Source organism: Leptonychotes weddellii, chromosome 12 (assembly GCF_054177405.1).
Source record: "Leptonychotes weddellii isolate Sample4059 chromosome 12, ASM5417740v2, whole genome shotgun sequence".
In the NCBI taxonomy this organism is placed as follows: Eukaryota; Metazoa; Chordata; class Mammalia; order Carnivora; family Phocidae; genus Leptonychotes; species Leptonychotes weddellii.
This window is the reverse complement of record NC_138380.1, coordinates 11,572,272-11,589,069: the sequence shown is the minus strand read 5'-3', so window position 1 is coordinate 11,589,069 and position 16,798 is coordinate 11,572,272. Positions and strand designations below refer to the sequence as shown.

At 47.8% G+C, this 16,798-nt stretch overlaps 1 protein-coding gene across 1 annotated transcript in view; it reads left to right on the top strand.

Annotated features, from left to right (window-relative positions):
• Positions 1 to 16,798, top strand: part of TMEM178B (transmembrane protein 178B) — a 298,915-nt gene that overhangs the window by 75,147 nt on the left and 206,970 nt on the right. The window contains exon 2 of the mRNA XM_081799983.1: positions 2,720 to 2,833. Coding sequence (XP_081656109.1) covers positions 2,720 to 2,833 — 114 coding nt within the window. The remainder of the gene's footprint in view (positions 1 to 2,719; positions 2,834 to 16,798) is intronic.

Genomic DNA, 16,798 nt, shown 5'->3' with positions numbered 1-16,798 from the left:
ACTGGTGCTCACCCTGGGCTGGGAGCCGGGGAGAGCAAAATGAATGGGTAAGACTAGCCCCTGCCTTTGAGAAACTCATAATCTAGTGGGGGAGCGAGGCATGTAAACGGATAAATCACAGTCCATCGGTGTGCTTGCTGCAGGAGGTTAGGAGTGCGGGGAGGAGAGCGGAGGGACCTGGTTGAACCACTTACTGCCCCTCTGTAGCTGGGCGCAGTCTAAGCTGCAAGGAAGGGCTTTGCCCAGGAGCTACCATTTTGGCTACTTCTTGGGAGGGTTAGGTGTGCATCAGGGGAAGAAAGATAGGAGAGTAGGTGCAGAGTCCTGATGGATACGGCCGATCCAGGGCAGGGTAGGGAAGGCCACCTGGCTGGGACTCCTGCCTGAGGAGTGTGAGGTTTATCCCGTGTGTAAGAGAGACCACAGTTTCCTTTCTGGAATAGAGTCCAAGCAGCGGTGTGGAGGGTGGCTTGGCGGAGGGAAGCTCTGGTCAGACACTTCTGAGTTCTCATCCTGGTGCTGCTCTTTCCTTGAGAAGGTCACTTCATTTTTTTGAGCCTCTTCTCTCATTTGTGAAATGTGATCATATTATGCCGATGGTCATAGGAACGCCTACTTAATTGGGTTGTATGAAGGATGAAGTAAGACAATATCCAGCACAGGGTTTTCTACCATTGGGATAAGTACAGAACATGGAGGGTTACAAGTAGGTTGGGGATGTTGGTTCCTTAACAGGGAGGCTGACGGAGCCCAGGCAGCCGCATCCGTTTATCCCGGGGAGCCTTGCACACATCTCGTCTGTGTGTGCCATGACATGAGTCAAGTTGGAAACCATTGTTTTCTGAAGCACTTGGCAAGTGTTTCCTACAAGCAAGTCTTCAGTAAATGTGGCCGTTTGTTGAGATGGGTCATTGTACTCACACAACTACTCTAGAGGCTGAGGGCACAGAGGATGGGCTGGCTTCCAGGGACACTTCTGAGGTAGAACTGACAGAATTTGGTGACCAGTTGGGTGTCAGGGAGGATGGGCCCCACTAGAGAGGGGGAGGCCTTGGGGATGGCCGGGGGATTTATGTTGTAGACTGAATGGGAGGTTGATGCTATTCATGGAGATTGTCATGGAAGTCAGAGCACGTGGGCTTAGGGTATGAACGTTACTTGAGATGGTCTGATATAGACAGCTTTCCCAAGAAGGCAGGGCAAGATAGCAAGTTAGGGAAGAAGGAAGACCCGGTGCGGATGTGGTCAGGGGGGAATGCTGGGGGCACGTGAGAGACTTGAGGACATTTAAAGGCTAAGGGGACAGAGGCAGAGGAGGTGAAGAAGGAAAAGTGTGTCTAACACTTTCTCCAAACTTTGCCTCCCTGGACAGTGTCTGTCCCATTGGAGGAGTGTCTGCCGATAACTGACAGTAGGGCAGTTGTCCAGATATGATTTACAATAAGGCATCCGATTCATGAGAGGTACTGTCTAAATTACTGTCCTCCACCAATTGCTGGGTTCCCTGCTGACAGTGAGCCAGGGGTCAAACAATTCAATCAGGTGCCACCACTAACAAATTGAAAATCAGTGGGGTGCAAAATGGATTACCATCAAAATCTATTCAGGTGCAAAACCACATTTTAAAACCCCTAACCCTTAGAAATCACCTCTTCCCTGATTCTTTACAATCCCCTGACATTGAGTTTTAATATTCCCCAGATATTTGTAAGCATCAAAAGACATGCCTGCAGGAGACCAAAAGTGACAAGGAAGGAACTCCCAGCTGGTCCTTTCTTTTGGAATTTGCAAACATGCTGGATGTATGAATTAATACATTGGTAATTCTGTTAGATTCTCGGGGGCAGCAGTTCTCGAACTTAGGTGTACAACAGAATCATCCGAGGGCTTATTAAAATTCAGATTGCAGGCTCTACCTCTGAGTTTCTGATTCGGCAGCTCTGGGATTAGGCCTAGGAAATGACATTTCTAGCAAGTTCCTGGAGGATGCGGGTGGGCCCTGGACCACACTTTGAGAAACTCTGCTCTAAGTTACAGGAGTACTTCGATAAGTTGACAAGGCATGCTTTGCTAGTCAGATTATCAGGAAAGGTTCCATTGGACCAGGTGTTGAGTATGTTAAGGGGCTTGATTTTTTTTTTTTTCCCCCTTCCAAGAAGCCTGAGAAGAGGCTGATTCAAGGAGATAGACATGGATTTGAGGGCTTTGTGCTCAGAGGTGAGGTTGGGGCACGGGATGGAGGCCAGAGAAGAGGCCGCTCTGGCTCACCCTTGCACAAGACGGCAGGTGCTGCAGGCACAAATGACCTCATTAAGGCCAGAGCCTGTTCCGTGTTGGTCCATGGGCAAAAACTGTTCCTGTCTTTTGATGCCACGCCTCTTCCCATCACTTGAAAGTTGATTTTCTTAAGGTTAAACAACCACAGGCCCTACTTCCTTAGCAAGCAGCTATCAGCCTAAGCTTTGGCTCTTCCCATCCCTGAATGATGCCACAGAGGTATTTTTCTTTCTAAATCGATGGTGTTTGACTTTAGTTCTACTCTGTGGAGAGTAGACATGACTTTTTGGCGTCGAAGTTATTGCCTTGTATAAACTATAGGTGTCACCAGGCCCGATAGGAAACAAGTCTCTTTCCCCAGGACAGAAAAATGGGTCCCAGAAACTGCCCCAGACGTGGTTGCTGCCTCTTTAACGTTCGGTTTCCCGTCTCTCTTTGGCAGGAGAAATTGAGCGATGCACGTACATCAAATACCACTACTCCTCAGCCACCATCCCCAGGAACCTCACTTTCAACATCACGAAGACCATCCGTCAGGATGAGTGGCATGCCCTTCGTAAGTACACCTGAGTTTCTTTCTTTGGCGGTGACCTTTGGAGGTCACGGAGGTTTGGACGCCCATCAGCAGCCTGGTCTGGACGAATGGATGCGCCTGTTAGACCTGTGGATAGTCTTGGAGCACAACAGCAGTTCCTTGAAGTGTCAATACCTGGGTCAGAATCGCCTCCGCTGGCTTGGATTGCGTTAGATTTAAAGAGTTTGCTTCTAAAATTAAAAACAGGGGCACCTGGCTGGCTCAGTTGGTAGAGCATGTGACTCTTGATCTTGGGGTCATGAGTTCAAGCCCCACCTTGGGAGGGAGAGCCTACTTTAAAAAAATAAATCAAGGCAACAAATAAATGTAACATAAAAAAAATTAAATTAAAAAAACCCCCAAACAACGAACAGACAATGATGGGTAATCTTACTTCATTACCGGGTAGGCGTTTATGATTTCACCTACCTAATGAAGCCAGCTCCTGGGATCTAACCTCAGCGCCTCTCCTGAGTTGCTTGGAGTATTAGAGTGGCAACCTGTGAACCCCTTGTGCCATTCTATGTATGGGGTGAGGCCAGCTGGGGGTTGCAGGCTGCATAGCATTGGGAGTTTACGTCTGGGTGGGTCGCTAAGGCATAGGATCTCGTCCTCAGCTTACAAGTTTCTGTTTCCCCAAGAATGAGAGACTTGGGGACCCAGTTCACATGTGATTGCAGCAGAGGTCAGAATATCTGCCTCCAACGGTTAGGGAGTTTCTTGGTCAGGGGCCCTCAAAGACTCTAATTATGGTAAGAGAATGACTTCATGAGCAAACAGTTAGTTGGCTATTTTCATTTTTCTGTTCCATGGGCGCGTCCTGCTCGTCCGTGTCTGGGAAGCTGTCCTTTGCTGGTGGCACAGTTCTTCATGGGGCACATTCTGCTCCGAGTTGTTTCTGTTGCATTTGTCACTTCTTTCCTCTTGCAGCTCACCACCCCCCCAAAATCACAAGGCTAAAAATCAGTTAACATTTATATGTGAGGGAGGGTCTTTTATTGTTTGCTCAATTGTTCCGTCAACTTTGAAGAAGGTTGAAAACCTCTTTCTTCCCTTTGTTGTTGCCTAGTTATGTTTTGCACGCATGGGGTCCCACAGGTATCTTCCACTTGTTAGTTTGGCTTCAACGAAACGACGGTGGATTGAGGTGGCGGGAGGTGAGAGGGGCGAGTAAGATTAAAACAGAGCAACGATTCATTGGTTTCAGGAAAAAAGACTGTGCCCAGGTGTCTGGATGATTGTTGCCACCACTGGCCCGAAGTGATAGGGCAGGTGTCAGTGGATGGGAAGGCATTAACCAAATTGTTACCTTCAGGCTTTGACATTACTAGAGACAGTAACCAGAACGTGGGGGCAGAGGGCTAATGTTGCAATTCCCACGTACTAGACATTGAGCTAGGCTTACACATACTTATTTAACTTTAATGTGAGATTTGCCTTAGAGATTCTAGTACTCAGGATTACTAATTTTTTTTTTTTGGATGTAGACACTTAAGGAGACAAATATGTAAATACCTGAAAATGCCTATTTCTCGCATTACATTGGTCTACTGTAACAGCAGCCCACAGTAGATGTTCAAGATTCCTGATAAGCCTTGCTGAGTAACCACTTAAATTATGGGGGTCATAACAGAATCTAAGTAGGAAGAAGTGATTGACGTAGCTTCAGTTCGTATTTGCTCAGTTCAGCCAAAGGTACTGAGTTTTTCTATGTACCAGGCACATAGTGGATACTGAGGCCACAGGGAACTCTTTGAAAGAGCTCACACCTGGAGGTGGAGGTGGGTGGGGGAGGGACATATTCACAAAGCAAATAATTACAAGGCAGTGTGATAATTACAATATAGTATAATTGTTTCAAGCAGTTAAGATAGTTTGTGAACGTTTTCCAGCAAGAAGGAGAATTAGTATAAATTGCACTGATGCATTTCAAGGGAAACCCAATAGAACGCTATTGGCTGTGCACAGTAGATACCCGGAATTCAACTAGATTACCCATTGCAACATTGCTGGAATTGTTATGTGGTGTTGGCAAAGACTGAGAGAGGAGGCTAATGCCAAGGTTTGTGGAATCTTCTTTGAGTCCAATGTCTCTGGGCTCCTTGTTCCGAAACTCTGGTACCATTGGGTTCTGCAAAATCGCGTGTGCAGCTTATGCTTGTGAATTGGGGTACTACTAGATCTCTGCTTTTAATGGATAAAAGCTCTCTCAGCAACTGATATGCAAAGGTTTTTGACATCCCATGGTGGGTGAAGTGGAGGGTACTCTTTGGCGAGGGATTTGTCTACCTGTTTCACAGAGTGGCCTAATGGTCTTTTATTAAGCAGGCAGGGAACGTTTGCCATTCCTGACATCGATGACAGCTATTTTTAGCTAGAGGGCAGGTGAGCATCTGTCACATCTGAAGTTGGTGCTAAGTGTAATTGGCAATGCTGGCATAATGGGAAAGGATAATAAATGTCAATTTTAATTTCAAAGGTCAGATATTGATATTAAGTAGGAAGTGGGCTCATGAGCCCCCTTTCAAATAAAGTAGAAACTACAAAGACTAGCAAACCCCTACGACCAAGCTTTGGAAATTAAAAAAAAAAAATCAGACTCTGATTTCTTATTTGAGAGTTCTGTACTCTGTAATACTGTAAATGAGATCAAATAAATCCATTTGATACCAGGTTGGTTATCATTTTGGAATTTGACCATAATACCTTATATTCTACCATTTTGCTCAATAGATCATATTTGCCAAAGGCAAGAAATCAATTTTTTTTCTGAAAGAACTTGGTAAATATTTCAGACTTCGCTTAAACTGAGGTTAAACATTTCTCATTAGGGATTTGCATGGGGTCATCACCCCTTGATGTGGGGAAAAACTATTTTTTCAAATAGGAAAAGCACAATTTGGTTTAAAACTGTGCTGTGGTTTCTGAACAGTTAACACCACCAGTGGGAGGCTTCACTGTTTGGCTGAGAGCTCATCCACTTTATGGTCAAGTGAATAGTAGGTGAAAGAATAAAATTATTTGTAGGTCACTAGGCTTATAAATCCAAGTATAAAGAGATAATAACCACCTTGGGGAATAAAGGTGAGAACCAAATATGTATGTGTGTTGTGGGGGGTGGTCTCTGAGTTTCGAACACCTACTTGTCTGAGTGACTTGCTGGTGAGGTTTACTCGGGCCGGATGGTGATGGCTGGTGGGGCACTGTGTATCCCTGTTGTCCTTCTCACCCCAGTCCAAGCTCCCTGGGAGGAGGCAGAACTCCTTCCAGAGTTGGAACTGTGTCCTCATTCCACCCGGGCCTGGCGCTCTGTCTGGGGCAGCCCCCTTGCCGTCCTGTCTGTCTGCTGCCTCCCATTAGGTTCCAGTGACCCTGAGTGGCGTTTGTCCAGCCCCCGTGGGTCTGACCCAGATCCTCCTGCCCCCTCCAGCGCTGGGCCAGTGAGGATGGGACGGTGGTGACGGGAGATGAGCTTGGCCAGTGCCACCCTCCGGGTGGGTTGTCCAGTGTAATGTTTTGAATGTGACAAAATCTGATGAGTGGCCGTGAGGGGAAAGCAGGCTGGTGCTGCAGTGGCACCCGAAACAATGCCACTTCCTCTTTTCACTAGAAAATAATGTCCCCACAGGCTTTTCATGCTCTGCAGCTCCGTCTGAGGTTGCAGCCCTTGTTGGGAGGATTCTGTGTCCTCCTGCCACCTCCAAGGGCCCCTGAGGCCATCCGCAGTGGCTCTGCCTTTGCTCTGTGTGCCACTGGCGTCCCTTTGGCATGCCCCTTCGGTGTAGCTGGAGGTCTGCGCATAGCCATTGGCTGGGCAAGCGGGAGGTGGGAGGGCGGACAGCCTGGGTGGCCCGTGAGAGGCCCCGGGGAGCCAGGAGGCCGAGAAAGCTGGGTCTGGGAAGACGTCCCTGAGAGATGAGTGCTTCTGCAAGAGGGAGTTGGCACGGAGTGGAGCTGCACCGGGTGACCCTGGGGAGGCTAGCAGGTGGCACCGAGGAGGAGCCTGCCTGGGGACCCTGGGCAGGCACCCGGTGGAAGGTGCTAGAAGGATACGCCTTCTTACCCTCTGATCTCTGCTTTGCTGCTGCCGAGTTTCCCGTGGGGTCTGAGCCCCAGGACTCCTGAGTCGCCGTTCTTGTGCACTCGGGGGTTTTTCATTCCACATGGCGTTTTCAAGATGGAGGTTTCAGCTCACAGCTGATTGCCCCTGGCAGCGAGAATCAGGGAGCTGGGACTCCACTTCCCTGCAATCAGATCCTGTCCCTTATCTCTCAAGAGGCTGAGAGCCAAGAAAGCTAGAGTTCTTTATATATTTATTTTTTTAAAGCCTCCTTCTGTCAAGACTGAAAGTTCAGTTAATTAGATCCGTTGGTCACGTGGCACATTTCCAGCTGGCCAGGGAGGGAAAGAGAAGGAGGAATGATCTCCTCCTCCTGACATGGACATCGCTGCTCCCCCATGCTCCTGAGGGCGCTCCTCCAACAACACACAGACACACACACTAGCTCTGGAAAGTGGGATTGAAGAAATAAGATCTGTCGTTAAAGAGGGAGGAGGGGAGAGGAGGGAGGGGGCATAGGGGAGGGAGACAGACAGAGATGGAGCCTGAGGCTGTCAAGAAGCAAGGTCATTTCAGTGGATATGCTGAAAGAAGGAGAAGAAATCAAAATCCAGAAGTTTCTTTTCTAATGTAGACCCTCAAATGACACACCTGGCTTTCTGGCCCCAAGGCTTGAGGCTGCCCACGGCGGGGGGGCCTGTAGGCTAGCTCAGTTTTGGGGGTCAGCCCCCTCCCAGGCTGGTGTATGGTGAGAAGCTCTGTGTGTCCTGCTGCTCTGTTGTGCATTTCAGTGCAGAACCCTCACCTTACTCTGCTTGGTCAAGCCCTACTTGGTCTCCCCCTCTTCTGGCCTCTTCCACACCCTCTCCTCTTTCCATAATTAGTGCATCCTGCTCCTGGACCCTAGTCTCCCTGGGCTGCTGTCTCACTCCCTCTAGCCACCCCCAGGTCATGCCCACCTCTTGTGCCCTAGGCTACTTCCTGCTCTTCCCCCTGGCCTTGGCCTTCTGGCTTGGATTTATGTTGGCTCCTTGCCTGATGGCACTTGCCTTTTCCTCTTCCAGTGGACTGCCTGGCAGCTCCTGGACCAGCCTGTTCATCTACTCTCTGGACTTTTCTCCCATTCAGACCTCTGGGCTCCAAGCTCAGGACTTGCCTGGATTTCTGGTTCCTACTTCCCCAGCCATCCCTGGTCAGGACAAGATGAATGTGGTAGACCAAGGGGCTTGGGATGAAAAGAAAATAATAGTAATTAACTTTGTTCATATCCACAGTAATGCCCCTCAGAGGGTGGCTCGAGGTTTCCTCCTGGGAGCGCAGCCGCAGTGTTCCTGCTCCTTTGCAGACAGAGTAACGGAGCCAGGGAGAAAGGGGCTGCCTAGAGGTTCCACCTTGGCCTCAGAGGAATCTGAGACTCAGAATCCAGGTCTGAACTCCAGCTGACTCCCTCCAGCTATTTTTTTCCTTTCTGTTTCTGGCTGCTGTTATGTAAAACAGCCTAATGAAGTAAACATCCCAGACATTAGAAGTTTAGGTCCCCTGCAGAGTCAGCCATTTTCCTTCCCCTGCATCCGCATCAGAGCCCAGCCTGAGGGAGGCTCTTAACTGCGTGCAATCTGTTGCGAGCTGCCTCTTGCTTGCAAGACTGGCCTCCATGGGGGTCATGCCTAGCAAGAAACCGTCCCCAGAACTGTGAAAACTTGGTCGTCCAGAAACTCAATCATCAGGGCATCACCATATGTCACTTGGTGTCCTAAGGTATTTGCTTTTTGCAAACCACCTTTGTCTTTCTGCCCCACACAGCCCTTGCAGGGAATGTTGTAAACTTTTGAGGATCCCCATGGGCTGCTCCATGCCTGTCCTCCCAGAGCTCCCGTGGTTTTTCTGCAGCAAGTCAGGCAGAGAACACAAACCCCCTTCATGTGCCATTGCACCTCTACCTGCCCTTGCAGCAGTAACTCCTGCCAGGACACACCTTTTCTTCACAGCTTCCCCTGCCTGTCAAAAATTTGATGAACTTGTTTGTACAAAGGTGTTCATGTCTCCTTGGATTGCCTCCCCGATAGTGTTTTTAATGTTCAAAAGACCTAACCCAAAGGGATGTCAGTGAGGTGATTAAAGGTAGTGTGGAGATCCTTAAAATCATAATGCATATGCTCTCCCTCCCACCTACTTAGGTGGCTGGCCTGCCTAGGGCTCGGTGATGGGAATGGAGTGGACAGGATGGGGGTTTATTTTTGAGATGGCCTCAGGAGTGGGAAGGAAGGAAGCCTCAGGTAAAAGGTGGGGTGGAGTAAGATACCAATCTTTCTGTTAAAGATGCGCTGATGATCCACCTACTGAAGCAAATCTGAGGACCCCCATGCCGGTGTAATTGTGGTTTTCAACCACAGTTCATCTGAATGTGCAGGTCCAAGTTTGTGCGGGGAATTAGTTGGAAGTCTGGCCTAGAGGCATTCTCTCAGCTTCTGCAGATTGGAAGCTGCTTTCTTCCAGCCGAGCATCGTGATACGGACGTCACAAAGGAGAACTGGGCACAACCCCACTGACATCCCTCGCCCATTTGTTCATTTACTCATTCAATATTCATGGAGAAGCCGTGTTAGGTGCTAGAGGGGATATTAAAAGGTATTCTGCTTTCCAAATTGGATGATATATTTCCAAGTGCCAACCTGGCAAGGGATCAGACTGCTTGTTGCTTAATGTTTATTGACTACCCGGAGCGTGCAGGCTAATGCTACTGACGTACACACATCATGGGTCCCGAACTCCACACTTAAGTCAGCAAGAATTCCTTGTAGAGGGCATAAAAGCAAAATAGAAGCCCAAACTACCCTATCACAGAGGCATGGCCTGTTTTTTTAGAGCAAGGGAGAAGTGGGGATGACCTGGGATCTTCCTTTTCTTGGCCCTCTGAGGGAACTGTCCCAGCTCTAGGTGCTGAAAAGGAAGCTCCGTATGGCCTGTGATTCCTCTTTCCAACAAATATGACAATCACGGCTCACTGTCCAGGCACACTGTAACAGTCGGGGTGGGGGGCGGGGAGGGAGGAACAAAAGCAGAACCTGAGTATTCCAGCGGGCAGGGACAGCTCAGCAACCGTGAATGTGGGTTGGATGAGGCATGGGTGTCTGGGCAGCAGACACTTGTCATCAAGGCAGTGGGTCAGTGGTATGAATACCGTGGGTACTACTTTGGGGGATTCAGGACTACATGATCCAATTCTTACAGACCCGACTTCTAGAGGAGATCTAGAGCGTTAGGGAGTTAAAATAAGGAATTCTAGAGAATAGTGCGTGAGAAAATCCCACTTTTAAGATCTGGGATACACAGGTCAAGGGGTATCATGCCTTGAACAAGATGGGAGATCATTTTATAAAAGCAGGAGTCTCAAACTGTGACCAGGATTGGTCCTGGGCTTTGGAGGTGAGGCTGCTTCTGAAGATGGTAGGACAATGGGGAGGGCAGGGGAGAGGCATCTGGGTATCAGAATGGCTTAGCAGAAAAAGTAATTAAGTTCTATATTTTGTGGTAAAGAACCTATCAGAGTCTAGACCAGTGCTACTCAAATGTGGTCCATGGACCATCAGCATCATCTGGGAACTCATTAGAAATGTGAATTCATTGGTGTTGGGGGGACATTGGTGGGGGCTGTAGTGGTTAGTGAAGGCTTGGGAGGACAGAGCGTGGCTGGGCCTTGAGTGGGAGTTGGGAGAGGGAATATTGCATTTAGCACAACCTCTCACACAGGAGCAGGACCTTTAACCTACTCATGTATTGTTTGTTGTCTGTGTGTCTGTGTCTATTTTCTATTAGAGCTTTGGTAATTCACTTTTCTTCCATATTTCTTCTTGTTAATTGAATAAAACTGCATGGAAAAGGTGAGCTATTTTCTTTCTGTTTGTCTGTCTTTCTGCATTATGTGTGCTATTAACATCTTCCTGATATCTAGCCTGAAACCTCTTTGTTGTGTCTCCAACATTCTCTTTTATTCAGAAACCGGTTTCAGGCTCCACTGAGGCTAGGGGACACTGGATTGAGTTCCAGCTCTGTTGCTGTCTAGGTATATGACCCTGGGCAAACTACGTAAGTGTTTTAAACCCAACATACTCATCTGTAAAACAGAGGTAATAATACCTGTTTTGAGAGTTATTATAAGGTTTAAATTAAATAAAATGATACACGTGAAATCAGTAAGTCTGCAAAGCCTGATACCAAGTGGCATTAGATGCCATGATTAAAGGAGCACGGAATTGTACCAGGTGTTGAGATCCCCATAGGATGTGGGGGAGAGGCTTTAAAATGACCTTTCGTGGACTTGGGGGCTTTTCTATTGAACTCTGCACAGGTTGTGTGGGTGTTTGCCTCCTATGTGGCTGTACATGTTAGTGGGTCTGTTGTGGGTTCGCTGTGTGCACAGGTGTGTGTGGTGGGAGCTTGCATCGGGTGCTCACAGTGTGGGAGTAGAAAGTGGCTGAGAGGATTATGTGCTGAATGGCAACAGTGTGGCATATTGTGAAAGGAATTTCAGAGCAGAAAATCATCAGTGTTTGGGATCCTCAGTGGGGTAGCAGAAGCAGCCCTCTAATTTACCAGTTGTGTCCAATAAGAATATGGTTTAGACAGTAACAGGAGTCTCTAAAAGAAGATTTACATACCGAGTGTCTAAGAAGTAACATTGTCAGAGCTTCGAAGATAAATATGCTGTGAGTACATTGGTACTGAAATCGCTGAGGGGAGCGTGGAAATGATTCTCTTGACTGTTGTGGCTCAGCCCTGCCTTTCAGGAAGACTGCAATTTCCAGTATGTATTGTGATCAGATGCTCTTCTCTTCCTGAAGTGGAAATATATATCCCAAAAGTGGATACTGCAAGAGTGTTGGGGATATAGGGAAAGGAGGAGGGTCTAGGAAGAGGATAGTTGGTGTGGTTAGGGTTGAGGGGGAGGCGTGATATTCCTATTCTGGGGGAAAAAGGATACTCCTTATTTTCAACTCCGTGCTCACGATGGACTATGGGGTGGTGCCGGCTATGGTCATGGATACTGCGTTCTGTGAAGGATCAAGAATTGCAGGGAGATAGGTTGGCCTTGAAGATGGCTTGTAACCTACTAGTTGGGTGAGAGGGGGCTACAGCTCTGCCTGGCCTGAGTCCTCTTGGGAGGCAGGGCTGGGCATGAGCATTGGTGGGACTATTCTATAGCCATGACCATGGGGAGAAGATGGAACTTGAGTTCTGACAGCGGGGGTTCTAGGGAAGAAGTGAGGATCTGAAGTGCCAGGTTCATGGAGTGGGCAGAAGGCAAGAACTAGATCCAGAGTGAAGGTAAGGTGGAATATGTAGGGTCACCCAAGAGGTGGTAAAGCATTGCTGAGTCCAAGACTCTGGCATTGCCCATCAAGTCATATTTAGTGATTGGCAGTTTTGGCTGCTAGGACAAACCTCACATTTCTCTGTTCATGCCTAAGAAGAAAGGCCTCATAAATTGATCAGGTTTAAGGACTTTTTGGTGGGGGGGGGGGCCATTGTCTTAATGATGGAGTTACCAGGGTGAGCTAAAATGTCTGGTCCTCTGAGATAATTGTGGGAGCTGACCCCTGCCCTTGTTCAACTTTGGGGCTGATATTCTCTGCTATTCTCATAGTAGGCCAAGAGGCTGGCCTGGTTCTGGGTAATTCAGGCTTACCTAAAGTAGTTCTCCATGGAGTCTAGCCTTGCTCATGTAAAGCTGTAATTCTGTGTGTAGAAGGTGGGAGGTGGAGCTAAGCCTGAGCCAAAAATACTGTGTTACTTGTCTTGCCTCACTCTCTCTGCATATCTATCTTAGGAGTCTTCCATGGAAGGTTGGTATCAACTACAGTTAAAACATTCTTGGATTCTTTGTAATTCAACATTCCAACCAGGGCCATCCAAACGAACTTCCTGTCACGATGGAGATGATCTATAAATTTGCATTTCCTGATATGCTAGCCTTAAGCCATATCTGACTGTTGAGCCCTTGATACAGGAGTAGTGCAACCAAGCAATTGAATGTCTAATTTAACTTAATTTAAATTTAAATGATCACACATGGCCAAGTAGCTACCGTATCAGACAGGGTAGTTCCAAACAATCCTCAAATTTCTTAAATAGATTCCACTTCCAAATTATAAACTGTTGATTATGAATATTCACACATTAAAAACAAAACCTTACAGGTTTTCTGGGTGCCCTGGCCATTTTTAGGGGAATAAGAATGCACATTCCCTTGAGTCGCCCAGATACTCATTCGCCACGCTGCCCTTGGCCTCCCAGACGCCCCACTCCCAGAGCTAACTGGGGTATTCTTAGGCTTTTCTGCTGGCCTATGCCGTGGGCAGGTAAGGAGAGGTGGCAGGGACAGTGTCTCATCATTACCTGTGCCAAATCTGGGCCAGGTTGTTGCAGGTCGGGTTCCCTGGGAAGATCTTGAGGTGGAGTTTTGCTAGAGGATGTTTATTAAGGAGTGCCCTAAGAACCTACTTCTTTGGTAAGGAAGGGACAGAGCAGGGTTTGAGTTTGACAGAGGGAGAAGTCCAGCTATAATACAGGCCCAATGCCCCCCCACCAGAGGGCTCTGGTCCTACAAGTGACCCTTCAGAATTTCTGGAATGGGGTCGAGATAGCTGGGCCTCAGCCTCCCACACTGGTTACTTCTTGGATGTGGGCTCACCAGAATAGGGGCAGCTTTGGGCCTCAGTGCTCTGTGTCTGAGTAATCCCCAGAAGGGGCTGACCCTTGAAGGCCAACAGCTCTCCCAGAACCAGGGCAATAAATCCTCCCATGATGGGGGTTCTGGGCTGTGCGCACATTGTCCACTGCACAGGCTTTTGACATAAGTGATTCTTGGAGGTTGCCCGTAAGGTGACTGAGACTCAGATGGAGTACCTTGCCCAGAGCTCTAGCCTCTGAGAGACAGAGGTGGGACTACAACCCAGGCCTTGGTGGTTGCAAAATTCATGCTCTTTCCTCACCCGAGGATCCCTTCCCTGTGCCTTACTGGACAAACCTACTCACAGACTCTTCTCTCTGCCTGTTTTCTCAAGTATGCTTTCTTATTTTCATTATCCTACGGGACAGCCCTACTTCATCCTCCCCGTCTCCTACCATCAGTGACCCCCCCATTGTCTAAAGCAGGTGAAGATCTCTCCCCATGAACCGCCAGGCTAGCCAACCCTCCATGCAAGAGCTCAAGTAGTCAAAAGAAATGAAAGAAAGCTATTTATTTTCCACTTCTTGTTTTTTTTTTCCCCATTTAATTACTGGTATCACAACAGGTCTTTTTTTCTATTGCTTTTTATTGCAGATGTGTAGTATTTTATCTACATTATGAGTTAAATAGGCTTTTGTGGACTAGCCTCGAAACCCAATCATTTATAACAGACATGACTTCTCTGGAAATGGGTTCTGAATTCTAAATCACTGACTTATAAATGAGGATTGAGAACAGAACTCCTTTCAAAGCTGGAGACTGGCTTTCTATTTTCTGGGCAGTTTGCCTCTGAATGGTGTCACCGCCTCCCTTCTTTCTGCATCTCATACTGGGTCCCCGAACCACACGCCATCCGTGGGGCGAAAGCACAGACTCCTCCTAGGTCCCTTGTTCTCAGTTTGTAACCAGCTGCTGATACAAAATTAATTAATGCCCCATGGTGTGCCCTGTGTAGGCTTATCTGAAATCCAGAAATCCAACCGAGAGACCGCAAGCATCCTTGGCGCTAGGTATCATTCAGTCTCAATCCTCCTCTCTGTTCACGTTGATAAGATGAGACTAATTATGTAAGATTTCCCTGAGGCTCCTTGCCTGGGCACCTAGCACCAAATTAGAAGTGAGCAGTCAGAGGTGTGTGTGTGTGTGTGTGTGTGATCTTTTGAGGCCGAGAGACTCCTGAACAGGGATGTGGAGGTGACACCACACGGGATGACATCAGCGTTCGTATTCCCCATGCCACCCCATCCCACCACCTCACTCCTGGAGCTTCTAGATGCTGCACAGTTGCCAGGGAAACCAGGAAAAGGAGCTATACAAAAGCTACCTTTCCAGAGCTCTGGGCAAATCCTCTTGGGAGTAGAGCAGAAGGAAGGGTGTGTTCCTTCAGGCCCTGAGATGAGGGGAAATGCCGACGTCAAGCCAGCACCCCCTCCTATGGTGCCCCAGTCCGGTTCCATCCCTGTGTCACGTTAGCATTGCACGCTGCCGCCCTCCCCCATCCCCCATTGCCATCTGCTCCTACCCAAAGGGATCTTTTCATTTAGTAAACATCACTTCATGTCAAAGGAGTAGGACCTCTGATTTATGGTTAAGGTTTGAAATCCGGTTACTGTTTAGCTTGGCAGAGCTAACAGAAATGTGCAGTTAAAAAATACTACCTCTGTTCCATTTCCTTGTTAAGTTGAAGGGGAAGGGCTGGGATCCTAAGTATTTGCAGTTTTTGGTGAGAGCTTTGCGCTCTGGTTAACGAAGCGCCATCTTTGGTTGGACCTTCATTCCCAGGGTTTACTGAGGGCCTGTGATGTGCACAACTGGGCAGTGAAGGAGGGGCCTTCGAGGGGCCTACAGTCTACCAGAGAGCCTAGAGCAGCGACAGCAACTCAGGATGGCAGGGGCTGGTGCTATGGGGTGTGGGCGCACAAAGTGCTATCAGCAGCGTGCGGAGGAGGAAAAGGCCATCTCAGCCCAGGACGATGGGTCAGGAATAGCGGCACTTGAAATGGCCCTAAAATACTTCATTCATTAAATTTGAGTTCCTACCATCTACAGGAACCGTTCTAGGCACCAGATGAAAGAAATGGCTGTTTCTTACCCTCATGGTACTTATGCTCTCATGTAATTACTACCACTATTGAGTGCTTAACATGGCCCTGAGATGCGTTATTTTACTTAAACCCCAACTGTCCTGTTAGCAGCATACACTTATGACAACTGTCTTACAGATGAGGACACTGAGGCTTACAGAGGTCACAGAGGTCACTCATGGGAGAGCCACGTGGTGTGAGCGGTGGGACTTGATGATGCCTTAGCAAATTCATCTGTCAGTGTGTATGGGATGGATGGAGATGGGTGGCGTCTGGACTCTGAGGAGCTTTCTGTGATAGTCCAGGCCTGAGACCTCCTCAGAGGTCGACTCTCTGCAGTCGACCTCTGAGACTTGGTCACACAAGGAGGTGAGGCTACCTGCTGAGTGGGTGTGCTTGGGGGGATGGCTGAGGTTCTGAGGTGTGTGGACGGGGTCTGAACAAGCAGGTTTCTGACTCACTCTCCCCTGGATGGCAACCATCTTTATCTCCAAGAACAACATTTATCAGCACTAACTAGGGGCATGGAAAATGGGAAAATGAGTTTTTTTGGAAGCATAGGGAAGAATTAACTATATTTCATTGAGCTTACATTTCTCTTTCCATACGTGGAAATATAAGGTATATTCATTACATTTAAAAGCTAATTCAACTTTGGCATCTGATAAATGCACGAATCCTATATCTCTTTGGCCTTGAAGTCTCAAGGCTAACAACCATTTTCTTTCTTTTTTTTTATTATTATATCATGTTAATCACCATACATTGCATCATTAGTTTTTGATGTAGTGTTCCATTATTCATTGTTTGCATATAACACCCAGTGTCCCGTGCAGAACATGCCCTCTTTAATACCCATCACCAGGCTAACCCATCCTCCCACCCCCCTCCCCTCTAAAACCCTCAGTTTGTTTTTCAGAGTCCACTGTCTCTCATGGTTCATCTCCCCCTCCGATTTCCGCCCCTTCATTCTTCCCCTCCTGCTATCTTCTTCTTCTTTTTTTTTTTTTAACATATAATGTATTATTTGTTTCAGAGGTACAGATCTGTGATTCAACAGTCTTGCACAATTC